The following is a 20,264-nucleotide window of genomic DNA, read 5'->3' as shown; positions in this document are numbered from 1 at the left end:
TTCTAAGGTCCTTCCACCTACCTCTTGAGAAAGGTCACAATTGTGACCGAAACGTCGCAGGTTTTACCTTTGTTGGAGGAATAAAGATTGGAAAATTGTTTTGAAGATCCATCTGATGCTGCCTAGTCTTTGCTGCACATTTTCACTGATTAGTTGGTCGTGATCCTGACTAAGCTGGGCTGCTGCATCCACCTTCTCCTCACTTGCACTGTTTGCAGTGGAATGACCGGGACTGGTCTGGAGTGAATCCACGTGAGTGCTGCTGTTGCCTTTATTATTCACTTCCACCTACCTCTAACTTTATCATTGGTGCCAATATACACCATGACTGCTGCATTCTCACCAGCCCCTCCGAGGAATCCATCAACCCGATCCACGATATGTCAAACTCTAGTACCATGAAGACAGCACAATTCACTGCTCTGTGCTTCTTTCCTATGCGTGTCCCTACTAAGCATTTCTCTGCTATTGGTCAGCAATCTTGTCCCTGGTCATTCCTACTGAGCAAGGCCGATCTGTAGTGCTGTAATACCTGCAGGTTATATCCAAGGCAATTTGTGAATAAACACTTGTGAAGTGCCAGGAGAAGGTAATAGTTTTTAGAGCTAAAGACACAAAATGCAAAGTAGAACCATATTGCAAACTTTAATAATATTTGATGATCATTCATTTGACATAAACTTTGTGTAACTGGAATATCCCTTTAAGGTTGTACACTCCCTGCTATTAAGGTCTGTATGATTTCTCTTGCCTTTCGCTGGCAGAATTTTATAAGAAAAGAAAACCTGACCGACTGCATTTTAGTCACATGGATCGCCATTGTGTTACTAAATGGACCCATCGTATCGGTCATGTATTCTATAGGGCAGTGGTGGCGAACCTGCGGCACGTAGAGCCCTTCCTGCTGGCACGCGTCACCATCGGCCGCACACCACATTAATGAATGCCTGCAGGGGCCGCGGCTCCCCTGCCGACATTCACTCAGCGCTGCCATCTGTGCTGATCCCGGAACACACTGTGACGTCAGTGTGCAGCCGGGATCCCCCCCTCCCCCGACATCTCCTACTTGGTTCCGCAAGAGCAGAGGGAGGAGGCATCCAACAGCACACTGCCGTCAGTGTTTCACCTGGGATCAGTCAGAAGAGGAACGGCGCTCCCACTAGGAGTAGGGGTAAGTATGTGGGGGTGGGGGCGGGCATTATGACTGCCGGGAGAATCGCTGGGGGGAAGGGGAGGCATTATGACTGCCGGGAGAATCGCTGTGGGGGAGAGGGGGGCATTATAACTGCCGGGAGAACCGCTGGGAGGGGGGGGGAGAGGGGGGCATTATGACTGCTGGGGGAACCGCTGTGAGGGGAAGGTATTATGACTGCTGGGGGAACCGCTGTGAGGGGAAGGCATTATGACTGCTGGGGGAACCACTGGCAGGCTTTATTACTACTGGGAAAACCGCTTGGGCGGAGGGGGGCATTATTATTGCTGGGGGACCGCTGGGGGTGGCATTGTGACTGCTGGGGGAACTGCTGGGGGGGGGGGGGGCATTATTACTGCTGGGGGACCACCCGGGGGGGGGCATTATTACTGTTGGGAGACTGCTGGGGGGGCATTATTACTGTTGGAGGGACCGCTAAGGGGGCATTCTTGCCGCTGGGGGTCCGCTGGGGTGTGTCACTATTATTACTGCTGGGGGTCCACTGGGGTATGTCACCATTATTACTGCTTGGGGGCCGCTGGGGGGGTGTCACTATTATTATTGCTGGGGGGCTGCTGTGGGATGTCACTATTATCGCTTGGGAGGGGGGGTCACTATTACCCCTGGGGTATGTTTACATGCGGCAGAAATGGGCAGGGCTGTTTCAAAATAGACGGGGTACAGATTTTGACTGCTTTTTGGATGCAGTAATGCTGCAGAATTTTCCACAGTATTTTCCGCTGAGGACATTCTGCAGTATTTCCGCATCCAAAAAGCAGTTAAAATCTGCACCCTGTCTATTTTGAAACAGCCCGATCCTTTTTAGAATGACGGAAGTAAAATAATGTCGTGATAAGCCCCGCCCCCTGACATGTTGGCACTTTACGATAAATAAGTGGGTTTTGGGTTGCAGTTGGGGCACTCGGTCTCTAAAAGGTTCACCATCACTGCTATAGGGTATGTTTACAAAGCAAAAATTTTGATGTGGAATCCATGCAGATTCTGCATCAAATTTGTGTCCCATTATATTCCATTGAGATCTGCACATGCAGATTAAGGCCTCTTTCACACAGGCTACAGAATCATCGCTACAAAATGCATGTATGTGAAGCCCGTGGTTTCCAATGGGTTATTTCAGGCTACAAAACATCTCATGTGAAAGAACCCATTGGAAGCCATGGGCCTCACATACATGCATTTTGTAGCGAGATTTTGTAGCCCGTGTGAACGAAGCCTAAAGAAGTGACGTTACTGCTTGATGCCAATTCTGTGCTGAATGCACATTTGTCCACTATAAAGGGCTAAATCTGCATGCTGATATGCAGCCTTACAATTGCATAGCCGTGGCAGAAATCCAAAGCTCAGATCCTCCCATGTGAACATATCTGAAGAAACAGAAGCCTTGACACCAGTGTGAACAGAGCCTTACTGCCTATTCATAAACTGCTGATCTGCAAGCACTGGGACCTGACTTGTCCCTGCACCTAACAAAGTAGTTGCTTAACCATATATATATAATACATTTTTATCTTATTCCTGTGCAGGAGTGACTGTGCTTCTGCATGTACATGATACTGTTGAGGCCAGTGATGTGGATGTATAGCATGCCATCACTACAGCAATGTAGACAAAAGCCAATGGATAACACTAGAGCGTCAGTGCATTTAATAGGTGAATAATGGCTATTTTTCTATTATACTTCCTAACATGCCTCCTCCAATGCACAGTAGGTGTGTGTTACTGGTATCTGTATTAGTCACCTGTTACATGTCCCTTCCTATGGCATTTTGCCTTCTGCATGCTGCTGGCGACTGGTGCTTGCCCCTATCCTTTGTATCAGTAGATCAATCGGACAGTCATCCTAGCGTTTATCACTACGGTGCTTTCCCGCAGGACCAATGATCGCTCAATGAGTGGGGGTGGAGTGGGCCGGAGATCTCTTCTGGCTGCCAGCCTCCGTTCACAGTAAACAGGCAGTCATTCATAAATGAATGACTGCCTGTTTACATCGGCAGACCATTGTTCGAATTTTATGCCTGCACAATCTGAACGACGTATGATAAGCGCACCAATTATTATCATTCGTAGTTTAGCTGTTGGCACGGTTTACACTGAACGGTCATTGCTCAGCTTCTCACGAGCCAGCAATCATCTGAACGTTAATTGTTCCATGCAAAACGGCCCCGTGCACAGCCGCTTGTCAGTGATTTTTAATTTTACCTCTCGCTTTTATCTGCACACTGGCGCTATGACTAACCCATGTCGTCAGAGCAACTCATAAAAATTCCTCCCTGGTGACCGGGTTTTTTCCGCCAGCGCTGAAAAACATTCATCAGCCGGGTGGTTATACTGATTGCATCCGGCTCCACTTCTCCCAGCGGCGGCTGCCAGAGAGAGCGAGCACAAAGCTGCAGTCTAATAACGACGGTCATTGTGTTCCCAGCCGGCATCGATCACTGTTAGCAGGACAGGAAGCTACCAGCAGCAGATCCTGATAGGCTGCCGCATGTCTGTCTGACTGGCAGCAGCCGGAGCGATGTTTTATCACAGTCATAATACATTATGACTGACTAAAGTGGTGGGACTATTATATGGACATTGCGGAGGTTGGTGCTATCATGTGGGAACAACCGGGGCTCGAGATTTTATAGGAGCTACTAAACTGGTGGTATTCTGGTGAGTATATGAAGACAGGTGCTACATGGTACCGCCATACAGCACCAAATTCTAAAGATACACTCCTATCTAGAAGCAATAATAACTGCAAGAAAAAAAACTTTGGACTTCTGTTGGTCCCAAGCAAAAAAAACCCTTTTAATGCACAATGTACAATATAGCTTCATAGACTTTTAGTGGTCCCAAGCAGAAAAAAAACTTGTTAATGCACAACGTCCAGTATAGCTCCATAGACTTCTCTTGGTCCCAAGCAATAAAAAACCCTTTTAATGCACAATGTACAATATAGCTCCATAGACTTTTAGTGGTCCCAAGCAGAAAAAAAAACCTGTTAATGCACAACGTCCAGTATAGCTCCATAAACTTCTATTGGTTCCAAGCAATGAAAAACCCTTTTAATGCACAATCTACAATATAGCTCCATAGACTTCTATTGGTCCCAAGCAAAAAAAAACAAAACATTTTAATGCACAATGTGCAGCATACCTCCATAGACCTCTAAAAGTTTTTTGTTTTTGCTTGAACTAGTAATGTACAATATAGCTGCATAGACTTCTATTGGTTCCATTTGGACTTCTAGTGGGCCTCGTGTTGCGCAGAGTGTTAAGGCAGCAGTATGCAGTCCTAAGCTCTCACTTACGACCCGAAGGTTGCGAGTTCAATCCCCGCTTGGTTCAGGTAGGCGGCTCAAAGTTGACTCAGCCTTCCATCCGTCGGTAAAATGAGTACCCAGCTTGTTGGGGGGTAATAAAATAAATCACCTGAAAGCGCTGCGGAATAAGTTGGCGCTATACAAATAACAAGTCCCTTCCCTTTCAAACAGAAAAAAAACCTTTTAATGCACAATGTACAGTATAGCTTCATAGACTTCTATTGGTTCCACATTAGTTAAATACTAAGCTGTTTTGGCCACATACATGAGCCATTGTTCTCATGACAACCCCTGTGTTTCTACATTCTGGAAGTCAGAATAACATTTGTCTTCGATGCTCATCGCCGACTCCTAACGTCAGATTTGCCTAGGCCTGCATTAGAACATCACCGGATGGAAAGAGATTGAGAAGAACGTTCACCACACAAGTGACTTGTATAATTTTTCATTTATTAGAATTTGCTGCTATGCAGCATACTCTGGTGATCCGTTAAGGTCTTTTTTTAATAACAAAAAAAAAATTTTGCTAACTGTACCGCTGATCTACAATTCATTTGTGTTTCTGATAGAAATGAACATAATCTGTGGATGAGCATGGATAGATGACACCAAAACATGTAAACAAAACAAACCCTTAGAAATAAAAAGAAAACCTCACACACACGGGCGCGTACCAGGTCAGTCCCATGACAGAACTGGAAGGTAACATGGCGGTTTCCGTCCATTTACAGTAGTTCAGCAGTCCCACTGCGGAGTCCGTGACAGTCACTGCCTGCCAAGTTGTTACTGTCCATTATGAGACTCGCTACCAAGGGGCCGTTTGAGGATTGTCCAAAGCAGATGAAGAATATGTTGCTGCCCCTTGTCCCACTCTTTCACTTTAAGCAAAAAATTAAAACAAGGCAGACCGTGTGGGACACTAATCTAACTTCAAGATATTAAAAGGTGGGTTATAAACTAAAAGGTGCAGTATAGACTAAAAGAGAACTCGATTCCAGCACTGTACCGACGCCAGCCAGGAGCAAGGCAGCGCGGTTATTCTTTGGTACAACGTTAAGTTGCTGGAGATGCATAGGAAAGCAGGGCGAGGCGGACAAAGAGACAAACACATTGGAAACCTTTCATAAAAGACGGGATAGTTGGCTTTGTTTTACAGTATGTGTTGTGGCGGTATTCTGCGCATGGGGAAGATGCCGCCTCCTGTGGCTGCAGTAATAGGTTGGGCATGGCTGGGTTGGACTGTGCCTGTCTCGCTTGTTCCATCCCCCTGGTTTTGTTATGCTTGTCCTTCTCCTTTAATCTTCTGCAAGTTTCCAGCTGCTGCTGGAATATGGTCGTCCACCACTCTCTCTTCTTTGATCGCTTTACAAAGGTGTCAATGGAAAATAAAAATATATACATACATATATTTATCTGTTTAAACCCATTGAAGGTGCAGGGCTCCTCCATTATTTGCTTTTTTTTTTTTCTTTACACTGTATGCAAACCCTCTCAGTTATTTAGTCTCTCAAGCAGCTGAAGGGATAGCAGCTACCCAGAAGAAAAATATCCCTTCTGGTTCAAAGCTCCGGCTTCCGCAACGCAGAGGTTAAAGTATCCAGCTATAGGACAGGGCACGGTTAAGAGAGAGACTTAGCAGGTTCATTTAAGTATGTTGCATTGCCATTCTCATGTTTCGGTGAAATGCGGCTGGGGGGTAGGAGTGCATTGGGGAAGGGAGATCCGGCACTGCCAGTAGAGGGCGGTCTGATTTCGTTGCTTGCCAGTTCTCTGTCTGATGGTCGGAGGCTTGGGTGCTGTAGGGGAAATGCCACTGGGAAACTTGCCATGTAAAGGACTCGTCCGATTCTTTTGGCAACCTGAAAAAAAGTCAACAACACATCGTGAGAAGTTACCCAACATTTGAGTCACCTGAATGTGATCAGCAAGGCACGTTACGTGGATGAGTTTGTGGTAATAAGGGTAAGGTCTCTCGTAGCGGCCAACGTACATCCGAAATACAAGCCAGCAGTCATGTAAGTCTGTGTGGTTTGCAAATTAATTGTGTTCACTGACTGCTGATGGTGACTGGTCACACGGGTATAGGCAAACCACATGGCCATTAATAATCAATTGCCGCTTAGGGAAAATTCATGACTGTCTTTATGCCAATTTAGTGGTGTACAGAAGTAGCAAATTTTGGAGTATGCCATTTTTGCTAATTTTGGCCCATTTTGCGCCCCATTCGCCACTTTTCTAAAAGTGGACCGGGCTTAGCGAAAAGGAGGGTCTCATGGGCCCAATGGATTTACTAACATTTACACCAGAAAATTGGCATAAGTTTTATTGCTGAAATCTACACTCTACATTACTATGTGAATCGCTGAGTAGGGAGTGCTTAGATGTAACCATCAGTGAGCGAGCCATCAGTGTTTTTTATGCTGGCTGAAACTGAGCAACAAACGAGAAGCAAATGAAATGTGAACAATGGCTTTGCGTTTAGACGAAATGATTATTGCGCACTTTAGTTCGTCTAAACGAATTTTGAGCGACAATCGTTACGTGTAAATGGGCCATTGGACTGATGTATAAAATATAAATAGTTGGTCTAAGGAACCCCCCCTTTAATTAATTTGCGAGCTGCCATGACATATGGCTTTTGGCCGCATCTCTGATGCGCAGCAGCTGCTACATGAGGCCTTACGAACACCAGAGATAAGTAAATTGATTCACCTGTATCACAGATCAGCCAGTCTGCAGAGCACAGTGGGAGAATTGAGTTGTGCCTTTTCCTCCAATTCGTTAAAAGGGAACTTTACAGAGGATTTCTGGTATTGAGGTATTGATGACCTACCCTCAGGATGTCATCAATAGTTAATCGGTGCTGATCAGCAGTGATTGGGCTCGCTATCAGTGTGGACAGAGCCAAAAGGGATAGCTCCATCTGCATTGCAGCGGCCCAGGTTGGTTATACAGGCACAATTCCCAAATGGAACCTGGGTTACAGCTTTGATAATGGATCCCAATGACTGGCGAATCAGTGCCACACAAACTGTAATATGCCAGCTTTAGGAACTTGTCACCAAAATGTGTATAAGCGTCCTCTGGACAATGCTGTAAACTTTTTGAAGTTTTTAAATGTCTCTGTATGGCAGATCTAAGCTTTAAAATCATTTTCCTGCCAATGTTAATTATAATCCACAGTTACATAAGTGCTGGCATTTCCGCTCCTATGTTTTAAGCCAATCGCAAGGTAAGCAGGTTTACTTCCTCTTAACTGTAGTACATTAGAGAACCTGTCGGCTCTCCTGCCATGTTTCTTCTAATAAATACTTGCATTCCACATATGAAAAGTAAGTTTTGGAGCATCTTTCGTTGAACTACATGTATGGGATGTGCAGCTCCTTTGCCGTTCTTCCTAGAAGTGCATGAAAAACCTTACAACTGGGTGTTACCATTTGCTTGTCAATAGGAAGTGTCTCAGATTGTCTAATTAGTGCTAAAAGTAAAGTTTTAGTCTGGGGTGTCAATGGTCCCCCAGTAAAATTTATTTTGGGGACCAATTATATATTTCCATGGAAATATTACCCGACTCCTGTTTGCAAATTCCCAGCTTACCACATTCTAACTACACCTCAATGGATAGGTGGATGCATCTGCCTGCAGCACTCCACTGAAGTGTATGGCCATGCAGGAACTGGTAGACCTGTTCACCCGATGTGTGTGGATTCCATTTATAGCATATTCTGTGAAGAGTCTGATCATACTAATGGCTACATCATAACCCAAACGTCCGTTCACATGCAGCTTTATTGCAAAGCGACACAGTTTTCAAAGTGATTTTTTAATAGCTGCTCTGTTTTGCAGGTGAACAGCAGTTTTACTGGCAAAACCATGTAGGCAATAACAATCAATTTGAAAATTGCTCATTAGCGGTAAAACTAAATGTCGGCATGGTTTTCATGTGACCTCATCCCCAAGGTTCCTTGTGGAATACAATTGGTGGGGAAGAGTAGCCCGCTGCCTGGCCTTTTCCTTGGACTGTTTCTGTCCTGAGGGCTGCTGTATGGCCTTTGCTTTGGACTAGTGGTACTCTTGGCTCTGTGATCGGGGGATACATGCCCACAGAGCACCAGGCTGCGGGCACTACCAAGAGGCTGCAAGATGAATGGTGATAGGGGCCCCTGTGGCAACAACGAGAAGGTGGGATCCAGCAATTAGAAATGTATCTCTTATGTATCTGTATAAATGGAGCTCTATCATTGCTGTTATTGTATACACCCTTGAGAAAAAGGGATCTTTTTGGCTTTAACCCCAAAATGCGTTGGGTGGTATAAGTATTCTCTGCTTACAATGCTGACTCTGAAAGCAACTAATTTTTGAAGGGGGTCAGGGAAATGTTTTACTTATTACACACATTTTAGTTTATCATGGCTGACTGAGCGCCCCTTATATATAAGGTGGGATAAAGGGTTGAGACACTGAAAGGCCTTGCAATGCACTGAGATGGCATCTCTGTCAGCCTACGCGTCTATATAAGTAGATAAACTTTAGTTTATTATATGGACATATAGGCTGGCAGAGATGATAAGTATCTCTATGTACTACAGTGAGTATACAGGGCAATGCACCAACCAGTCAGGCTGTGGCTGCGGCTCAGGGCCAACCAGGGGGATTCACCTGTTCCCCTGTGGACCAGTCTGAGCCTGAATGGTAACAATCAGTTGTTAATATATTTTCCAGGAGGAATAACAGAGGAACTGTATAAAAGAGTTCTAAAGAAAAATTCTCCAGAATTATCCACCTATGGCTCTAGTAAAGTTCATGATTAACAGCTATGCTGCATAATTACATTGTATATATTTTAACTTACCATAAACTACATCCATTCCACTATATCCAACCTTTACTGTACCTGTGATCCCCCCCATACTACCCTAAATCTAATCTAGCCCTGGAGAGAAGCCTCCCATGCAGGCCCCTCCCTGACCCGTTAAACTGCAGCACATTTCTAACGAATTGATCCACAGGGAACAATTGGCCAAAGAACCTTTTTATTACACCCGTCATAAACAGCCAGGGCTGAAGGGAAAGCTATAAACTGCAGTTACCACTTTATTATAAGGCCTGCAGGCCACAGCACAATCCTATTATATTGTGTATGTGTGTCCTGCAGTCTGCAGCTTCTGTGTGGCACTGGAAAGTCCGAATACACTTCCAGGGGCCGCAGAAATAAGAAAGCGGGACTATTTCCTATGAACACTACAAATATAATTAAAACTAGTACAAGATATATAAAATATATTGTTTTTGATTCATACTCTGAACCAATAGCCTGTGGCTTCTCCAGCTGTTGAGGAACCTCCATCATGCCTGGCTGTTTATAGACAATGGTTGTAGGACTACGCTTGTACATACCTGTGCTCTGATCTTTAGTGCTGGGCCAAGCTTCAGCCCCATATTATTCAATAAGTGCTCTTCAGTCAATAGTGGCAGGGTTTCCCCATCTATACAATGCTCCCGGAAAACCTAGAGAGGAGAGAGCGTCATTAGTACATGCCTGAAGCCTCAAACCGTTTCTACAACTGATCACAATAGTTGAATACCAAGGGGGTTGGCATTGCTAGTAGGTGGCAAAATCTGTAATGCCACTAATATGGCATCTCGTAGTTACATTGCAGATTCTGACTAACTGAATTGGTTTATACATGTTGCCAAATGTACCCAAGTCCACTAAAACAGCATAGTAACTTCATGCAGAATATAACTACATATGGCAGTAATACTGTAAACCCTATGCAGTTCAGATGAACCTGTGCAAGACTCATCCCATAAGTAGTGTTGAGTAAACCGAAAGAGTAGAACCTTGTTTTAGGCTAAACTTTGCTAAAAGTCTGGTTCTACGCAAACCTGAACCTCAGTCGGTTCAACTTGACTCAACATACGCGGCTCAGTGGTTAGCACTGTTACTTTCCAGTGCCGGGGTCCTGGGTTCAAATCTGACCAAGGACAACGTCTGCACGAAGTTTATATGTTCTCTCTCTGTTTGTGTTTCTTCTTCTCCAACTCGATTTGAACTTATTCGGGCTAAACTTTTTGCCGAAATTCAGCGGACCGATTAAACTTTTGAAAAGTTTGCTCATCTCTACCCGCAAGGATAGAAGTGGCAGAAAGTATACAAACCTTGTATGTACTGTAAACTATCCTTCTCGGTGATACATTTTCTTGAATACACTGAATTACGGTACGTTCATATGTGGCTATTTATTTGCATTTCTCTACCGCCGCCGATAGTTAAACTGCGTTTCTGTTTTTTTGTTGTATTGGAAAAAAAAAAAAAGTCACACAAAATGCCTGAAACTTGCTTGTTGTTAGGACATGTGGTGGGTTAAGACTGCAGGATGTGCTACTGTATCTCTTGTGGAGAAACTGTGGCAATTTCGGTTTGTCATGCTGTGCTGCATGCTGTTTTCCTAGAACGGCTTCCTTTTTGTACAGTTTTTTTTTCTTCCTGCAAAATTGCATGTGACGGTTTGGAGACTTCCTGCGGTAATAATATAATTATGGCAACAATCTGTAACCTTATTTTTTTATACGTACAAGTGTTTACTTGTCAATGAATTGCAATTAAAATATGAATAAATGATAGAATTCAGTCCGCTCTCCCTTGGATATTTCCTGCACAAACCTTCTACATTGCTGGTATACACAAGTATGGATGTATCGGTGCAAGAACCATCCAAGGGAGACCACGTTGGCAGAAAGTGTAGAACCTATAGATAATTTGTCAAGTTGTCTCCCCCCCACCTGTTTCACAGTAGCTGCTTTCGAACCCTTCATCCATGAACCCCTATGTATTCTGTCTTTTCCCTCCACTCTCCTCCTTAATGATTTGCATGCACAGGCAGTGCTATTGTGTGCAGCCCTGCTGGCCTGACCCCCGCCTGCCTCTCCGCTTCCTCCCCGTGCAGCCCTGCTGGCCTGACCCCCGCCTGCCTCTCCGCTTCCTCCTCGACTCTGACTTGTAGCCTGTCTTACGCTTTGGCCCAGCTGCAGAGAGGGAGGGGGTGAGGAGAAGTATGACGGTGCAGGTGGTTTTAATGAAGCATGTCATGAGGGGATTAGCACAGGGAAAAAGGAAAAAGAAAAAAAAACAGCAGCCCACAACCTCCCCTCTCAAAGTGTGGTGGAGTGCAGAATGAAGAAAGAAGGGGGGTAGTAAAAGGGACGGTTAGAGGGCATCCTCTACCCTCTAATGAGCAATAAAGCTTCAAGTTCCATCTACGTCCTCTAATGAGGAATAAGTGGCATACCGGCAAGAAGCTAGTCACAAGGGCATGAATAGAGCTTTATAGAAAGAGACAGGCCAGAATGGGAACACAGTGAACAGAAGAGTGGAGCCATATACAAAAGAGGAGTCATATGGATTACCTGCGTGTATTCAGCACAGCCAGACAGACTGCCTACAAAGCTGCAGACGTCCTCCACTGTCCACTTGCTGAGGTCCTCCAGCACCACACTCTCCTCTCCATCCAGGAAGAGCCCCCCCATGGCACCTGACAAGGGGAAGGGGGTGTAGAAGATGAGCAGGCAAAAAGTGATGGATGGAGGTGGGGAGAAGATAGAAGGACAAGGTGAAGAAGGATGAGGAAAAAGCAGAGGTGGGGGAAGAAGGGTAGAGAGGAAAAGAAGCATTAATCATTAAAATCCCATGAAGAAAACAAGGAGGCAGCAAGATGAACATATTCTGTAGCCTAACATCCATCTTTAATGACCTGTCAACACCACGCCGGGTACAGACTCTGCACTCCCACAATGCTTTGTTGCTAGAACTCTCCAAGTGAGAAGAGAGTGCAAATTGTAGCAAGAGACCTTAAGGCCCTTGGTAGATAAGGAGTATGTGTGTGTGTGTGTGTGTGTATGTGATGGGGAAGGTGCAACTCCGGGAGGTCACTGCGCTTTCAATGGTCGGGACTGGAACAAAAATACATTCGGCTCAATTATTCCACACACAGCCTGAGGTCAGACCCTGCCGCTGGCTTTCCAAGCACCACATCTCTTAAGGAGGTGGATGGTTGGCGCTCAGAATGACTTCCCAATTAGCCACTTCCTTAGGCTCCTGGCGGCCAGAAGTTGCCACTATGTCTGGCAGCAAAGAGACGGCGGAGCTGTCAGCTGCCCCGAGACCTTGGCCTGGGATGAGATTAACAATGTTACCTGTAATTGCCTGCACTTGCTTCAACAAATGTAATTGCTGTCTACTCTGAGTTTCTAAAGAGTTAAATGTATTTCCGCTCTTTGTAGATGCATGTATGGTGTAGTGGAGTCTATGGTTTTGTTGCACAAGTTATTCAAAATGCACTAAATTTACTTATAGTCCTAAGAACAGGAAGAAACAGCGGGATCGGTGTTCATGATGACCAATGAAATCCTACAAAGAGATCGGGTATACACCCAGACATTATGCGCACCCCTCCAGTTTCGGCTAGGGATAGGAGGTAGGGGTTGTGGTGAGAGCAGGTTGTGTTAATTGTACTCTGGCCTAGGGATCGATAGAAAGGATTTTAGCTTCCTGAGCTGTCCCCGGGGTGTGTGGGTAGAAATGAAAAGGTGGTGGGGGGAGGGGGGGCAGTCCCATATCTGACACTAGAGGGAAGATAAGGTCGGTCAGAGAGAGTCAGACGGATGGGGGCCAGCGCTGGCACTGATAGACGACCCCCTCCTCTTCTCACATCTCCGAGCCTGCAGACACATGGGGCGTAGAGGTCAGGGGGGTATTACAGCACGGTGACAGGATGCACAGCTGCAGCGGCTGCCCTGGCCCCAACTTTATAGGGCTCACAGGGTCTCTAAAATCACAACGGAGCTGGCAGCTTACATCATCCTGGATCTGGCCTTTAACCCTTTCACTACTATCGCCATATGTATGGATGCACTGCGGTAAAGAACAGGGCTCCTCAATGCAATATTACCCCTCTAGCAGCTGCAGTAGGCAAATGACCATCCTCTCTGAGAACGGTGCAGTCCTATATATGTAATTAAAAATGCTTCATTGATTGAACTCGGAAATGGATATTTAATCCGTGCAACATGATTTATACAGCGATCACTGTATTCCCCTGTACTACGTTATCAATGGGATACATACAGGCCAAGGATTGGGGACTCTAGTAGTATAAATACTGTCCTACTCTTCTTTGCTCAGCATATAGCAGTGCTTTAATGGATCTCATTAAAGACCATCTTGTGCAAGAAAAACTTTTCAAAGTAGTTATTTTTTGCATTTAATAGTGGTTGCGTTGAAAACCTGTACTCTTGTGCACTTACAAAGCAGTTCAATCAATTGTCTATGGCAGTGGTCCCCAAACTGTTGCAAAACTACTACTCCCAGCATACGCTGATAGTCTAGACTGTGGATGTCATGACATGCTGGTGCTCGTAGTTTTGCAACAGCTGGAGAGCCACATGATGGGGACCCGTGATCTAGAGAAGTTTACTAGTTATATTATTGATTGCTCATGTTATGACACATTTATAATACAGACAAACAAGTAGATTGTCAACTGAAAGCTGATGTCCATTTGTTCACACCATGTCATACTACGGCTCAACATTCTGTGCTAGCTAATAGATCTACACAATAGTTGAAGCTTTAAATTCTATGCATAACCGCATAAAAAATGTCTGTTTGCAATCACCAGTAGGGGGCTATTACTGTACACAGCTTTATTATTAATCTATACATCGTATGAGTGAGCTCCACCTAGTGGTGGATGCAGGCAGCCAGAATTTTACCATCTACCTCTATGCAGGGAATTTGTAGCTCTGAAAACCAAGCTGCAACTACTGTAAAGGCATAAAAAATGCTGAGGGATGGACATTCATTTTAAAGCCTCTTTGGACAATGGATATTGTTTCAAATTTCTTAGCTTAAAGGTATCTTTCATAAAGACAACATTTGATATATTTAGAATAAAGCCTTAAACAACAACCCTTTGGTAATTTTGTCACTATATATAAATAATAAAATAAAGGAAAATATTAAATACTACTCCAATTTATTCTCTTGGCATAAAGCAGTTTGTCTCACTTGGCATTTCCCAACATATAGACATACAGGTAGGTGGCTGCCCAGTAAGTAATGTGGCAGGAGCTAAATAGGGGAGGTCCAGGATTTTTAAAAAATGCCTTCTTCCAAAACAGCGTCATACCTGTCCACAGTTTGTCTGTGGTATTGCAGCTTAGCCCCATTCACCCCAATAGAGCCAAACTGATACCAAATACAACCTATAGACAGGTATGGCACGGTTTCTTGAAGAAAGCAGCTATGTTTTTCAAATGCATGACAACCTTTTTTTTAATTTTAGCATTTTACCCCGAAATTCCCCAATATGATTGGGTTAAATCCCGTGAGCTATTATTTCTGCAGCTGTGAGGATAAGCTATAAGATAATAATACAAAATAACATTTATTTTTTACAGTTACACGGTACTTCCTAAAAGACGCAGGAAGTGGAAGAGAAGCGTGGCGCTCCTATTATTGCACTGACAGCAGGTAGGGCGATCAGCTGATGGACAGGGATCCTTAGTGTGAGATCCCCATCCATCAACTACTGATGACCAATCCAGAGGATAGGTCACCAGTTCAAATAGCCTGGAATACCGCTTTAATTCGTATACCTGTTGTAAAACTTTGTTCTACTACCCACTAGGTGTGCTATAGCATTGACTACTAATATATATTATATACACATATACACTTCCTAATGCTATAACACCTAAAGTAGCCAGTAGAATATTAACTATTACAACAGGTGTTCCAAGCCTGTATAAAGTATAAACTGACATACCAAAAGTCATGGGATAGGTACTAATATCATGTAGGATCCACCTAGCACAGCAGAATGCAGTAACTCAACGTGACCTCGATTCCAGAAGTGGACAGAAGCTGTCTGGATAGCCACCACAGCTCTGAAGTATTTGTAGAGCTTTTCACCACACCCCATAAATGCTCAATTGGGCTAATGTCAGGCAAACATACAGGCCAAAATGCTTCTCGAACCAATTTTGGCCAACTTGAGCATGGCATGGTGCATTATCCTGCTGAAATATCTCATCGTTGTTTGGGTACATGAAACGTTGCAAATGGTCACCAAGCAGTGAAACATAGTGGGCACCAGGTTAATGACCTATTTAGGCAGACCAGTGGACCTAACCCATGCCATAAGAACACACCCCACACAAGTATGGAGCCACCACCAGCCTCCACAATGCCTTGGTGACAATTGGCGTCTATGGCTTCGTAAGGTCTGCATCACAAACCCTACCATCATCTCAAAACAACCGGTACCATGACTCATTGAACCACACCACATGCTGCCAGTTCTCTTGGGTCTAGTTAGCGACCTCACAAGCTCAGATGAGGTGCTGTGGCCGGTGTTATGATGTTAACAGAGGCACTCTGGTGGGTCTTCTGCTCCCATGGCAGCTAAAGAACGCAGCATTGACCTTCAGAATATGCATGTGGGATTTAATGTGGATGTGCTTTCTGCCATAATTGTGTGTTTGCAATAAGAATCCAAGCCAGGCACCGCTAGTTGTGATCATTAAACACCCGTGGGCGGCCACTGCGCTGTCCACTGTTGCTGGTAACACCTTCAATGAAGTATTCTTGATACACATATGACACTGTGGATCAAGCAATGTTAAATGCCCACACAACTTCGGAAATGGAATGCCCCATCCGTCTGGCACCGACTGTTATACCCCGTTCGACCTCCAATAATTCACTTCACCTTGCCATAAGCACGCAGGCCAGGTCTTCACTAGTTAACACCTCACAACTTATATAAGGGTGGGCGTTCCCAAGCCATCACTTGTGGTAATACCACTTCATAATCAATTTACATACTGCTATCCCATGACTTTTGACAGTGTATATAGCAATATTTCATAACTTTTTGTGCGTGTAATATAAAACAGATGACAAATCTTTTTAAATGTCATTTTGTATCCTGTAGTAGGCGCCGAAGATCTTATGTTGTGCTGTAATCAGGCAGCTAAATATTCATAAGAGTATTATCAACGTATTTTCTATGGAAAATGTTAACTAGCTGTACGTCATTATGGGAATTACCTCCACTGTAAAGGGAGGGATTCATGTGATCACTTTTTATTGCTCATATTACGTGCACTCATTGTCAAAAACAATCCCTCCCCTCCAAGAAATGGTCAGAAGTTAATGAAACTTTCTCTGTGTGATTGTAACGTTGATATCAGTAAGTGATTACAAGGATCATTAATTGTGGAAAACTGAAAATTTGAAGGGAGACTCTAGTACCCTGTTGTACCACCTCTAGCTTGGATACAAGATGTGATACAGGCGGGCATGGAGGCACTAGTACCCTGTTGCACCACCTCTAGCTTGGATACAAGATGTGATACAAACGGGCATGGAGGCTCTATGACCCTGTTGTACTGCCTCTAGTTTGGCTACAAGATGTGATACAGGCGGGCATGGAGGCTCTAGTACCCTGTTGCACCACTTCTAGCTTGGATACAAGATGTGATACAGGTGGGCATGGAGGCTCTAGTACCCTGTTTTACCGCCTCTAGCTTCGACACAAGATGTGATACGGGCGAGCATGGAGGCTCTAGCACCCTGTTGTACTGCCTCTAGCTTGGATACAAGATGTTATATGGGTGAGCATGGAGGCTCTAGTACCCTGTTGGGCCACCTCTAGCTTGGATACAAGATGTGATACAGGTGGGCATGGAGGCTCTATGACCCAGTTGTACCACCTCTAGCTTGGATACAAGATGTGATACGGGAGGGCATGGAGGCATACAAGTTCTGTATGGTATTATGTAGCATATCAGTCAACATTTGCTGTAACTGAGCCTCTAGATCATGTAAACTTGTTGGCTGTTAAAGTTGGCCTATACATGTTCTACTGGTGATAAATCTACCGACTTGGCAGCCACGGAAGTGTGGCAATATTATGGAGACATTCCTGTGACACCCTGCTGGAAAATGCCTCTTGGAAGCCGCCATGAGAGGAACACACATGGCTGCAGGATGTCCTGAGCATATCGCTGGGCTGTCATTGTCCCTCGAATCACTACTAGGGGTGACCGACTGTTGTATGCGATGGCCTCACAGACCATCACACCAGCAGTGGGGGCAGTGTGCCGCTCCACAGAAATGGCCGAAAGAGAGGTCCACTACACACAAGAAGCTTCTAAGAATCTTTTTATAGGCCTAGGGTTGAACCACTATGAGGGCCTCAGGTAGCAAAACCATTCATCTAATCACGCCACAACTCTCATTTGCATATCTGCCTGAGATGTAACTGCATGCTGAGTTGTGCCGCAAAAGAACAACTCCTTCTAGGTGCTTGATTTATTTTTTTTTGACAAAGTGTATAATAATATATTTTGCAATGAAACCATAAAAAGAAAAAAATTGGATCTGCATTAATTTTTTGTTTGAGATGCTTTATCTTTATGGAGAGATGCAGGAGCTGGGGTGTTGGGGCTGATGCGGACTGGGGGGAGGTGTTGCCTTAACAGGAAGCCTTTGGAACAGTGATAGGAATTCCATTCTCCTAATGTATTGCAAAATCAATATTGCTAAATCCAGTCCCGGCACAGCTGTCTCACTCAATTACAGCCGGCGTGAGCCTGGACAGACTAGGAGGGGGAGAAAGGTGGAGGGAATACGGGGTCCCCGTACACAGGGTAAAGATCTGTCAGTCCGCCTACTACAATACAACAATTAACTCATTCACAGCTTTACATATAGTATAGATTATGTACAACTTCACATATTCCAATGCAAGTGTGATCATTGGGACAGCCCTCCAGCCATCCATTCTCAAGAGATGAGCGGCACCAGAAAGTGTCCAGCAACCCATTTAAATGCTGCTTCTGGCACCCCCAAAAAACAAGCTGATTTTGCTGGGGATAGCTCAACCAGGCTTTATGTCTGTAGTGGCCACTGCAGGGTAAATTTAATAAAATATGGCGGCCATTCACATGAGGACTTGTGTCCACCAGAAAAGCAGCCTTCTAGCCATAGGGCGGACCTATAGGCAGGGGTTGTCTTTATGCAACAATCCCTTTAATAATTTGATATGGTATGGTAAAAGAATTGTTTAGTTTAGAAAATACAGTTTTAAATATCTTTTTATGGAATTCTGATTTCATAAAGGATGGTCCCTCTTTAGGGGGTATCCATCAATAAGTCAGAGTAGAGAGCATTATAAAAAGTGTCTCAGTCTCTGGAGGACTTGCATGTCCGTGCATTACATGGGCAGTCCACTGCTTTCAATAAGCACCACGTAATACTTCATTCTTCCTGCGGTGGTGCTGCAGAGGAACTGAATAGTTACGGCAAGGCCTCAACACAGATTATAGTCGATCGTTGAGCGCTCTCCTCTGCCATTAACTTATTTTGGTGTTCCCTTTTTATGGAAAATGACTGAAAAACATGGACAACCCCCTTAAATAAAATGGTTGCTTCATTGTGTAGTACGGCGCATGATATTACTACGTTATACCGTGCTTTACTCCTTTTTGAATGTATTTTTTTCTATATAGAAATACAATTCCAAGAAACAATTTTGTATAATCAAGCTGATAACAGGTGACATTACCTACCTGTGTGGAAATAAGGGTTGACAGCATAGGGGAAACCAAATGGAAGTGGCTGTGGTGGAGGCACTGAACTGGAGGGCAAATATTTTGCATCTCCTTTGTTGATTCCTGGTCCTAAAAGATGAGTAGGTGACTCTGATGGACCACAGGACAGGCTTTGGTGGGTGTGCGAGTCACTTGACTCTTTCAGAGACTCTCCTCCTTTGAGAGGATCTTTACCCTCTTGCAGTTCATGGGATGAGGAAGAGGTACCACGTTCAGCTCTTAGACTGTCTGTCTTCTCCTCTGCCTCACTCTCTGAATCTTTCATCTCCTCATCATTTCCATCAGATGCCCCCTCCCTTATACGTTGATCCAAGAGTTCCTTTGTTTCACTATGGTTTCCTTGCGGCTCTATCCGGTGATGAGCAGACTTTCGACTTGTCCTCCGTGCACTTTGGGATTCCTTGGGAGGAGGCACACTTGGGATCCCCTGATGATTTAGAGAGAGTAGTGGGGTGTTATTGTGCCTTAAGACAAGCATGGCATTCCTTCTGGAAAGTTCCTCTCTTAATGGGTGACCCTCTGGGAGCTCATGCATGTTGCGCAATGCAGGGTGGTCAGGGGGTAAACCCGGGTGAAGTGTTAGTGGATCACCAGCTAGAAGTCGCTGTCTGTGTAGATTCTCCAGCTCCTTTTGGCGTATAATTTCTGCCGACATTTCAAGTCTTTGGGAAAAACAAGGAAATAAGTTGAATATAAAAAAAAGTTTTAAGAAAGTTATAAGATTTTTATAAGAAAGGTATATCTCAGCTGGGACAGAAATCTGCAATATATTGTCAGATTTTATGCAGTGTTTGGATGTTTTGGGATGCTTTACAGATGGAAATAGTATAGTCACCTGGCCAGGTTCTGCTTCCGTAGAATTTCCTGCTGACGTGCAAACATTTCAGCTTGGGCTGGTTGCAAGAAACCATAACCTGCAAAATCAAAAATGTATACAGTAAAGCATCTGGTCAATATAAACTTGTGCTTTCTCTCAAAATATGCAGTATCTAAATGTATGCGGACTTAAAGGAGAAGTCTGGGAATGTATTGTTCCCGTCCTATGGCTGATACAGAAAAACT

At 44.4% G+C, this 20,264-nt stretch overlaps 1 protein-coding gene across 8 annotated transcripts in view; it reads right to left on the bottom strand.

Annotated features, from left to right (window-relative positions):
- Nucleotides 1-4,951: 4,951 nt before the first annotated feature.
- The window catches only part of SAMD11 (sterile alpha motif domain containing 11), a 240,511-nt gene continuing 225,198 nt past the window's right edge, over nt 4,952-20,264 (bottom strand). For 7 of the 8 annotated variants that reach the window (XM_066606881.1, XM_066606878.1, XM_066606879.1 and 4 more), the window contains exons 10-14: nt 20,038-20,116; nt 19,161-19,864; nt 11,931-12,055; nt 9,918-10,028; nt 4,952-6,379 (exon numbers count right to left, since the gene is read on the bottom strand). In XM_066606881.1, the coding sequence (XP_066462978.1) occupies nt 6,140-6,379; nt 9,918-10,028; nt 11,931-12,055; nt 19,161-19,864; nt 20,038-20,116 (1,259 nt within the window). In that variant the 3' untranslated portion in view covers nt 4,952-6,139. The remainder of the gene's footprint in view (nt 6,380-9,917; nt 10,029-11,930; nt 12,056-19,160; nt 19,865-20,037; nt 20,117-20,264) is intronic. The other variant, XR_010793141.1, reaches the window with a different exon arrangement.

The sequence above is a fragment of the Eleutherodactylus coqui genome, chromosome 6 (assembly GCF_035609145.1).
Source record: "Eleutherodactylus coqui strain aEleCoq1 chromosome 6, aEleCoq1.hap1, whole genome shotgun sequence".
In the NCBI taxonomy this organism is placed as follows: domain Eukaryota; kingdom Metazoa; phylum Chordata; class Amphibia; order Anura; family Eleutherodactylidae; genus Eleutherodactylus; species Eleutherodactylus coqui.
Note: the sequence above shows the minus strand (reverse complement) of the source record. Positions and strands in the feature narration are given on the sequence as shown.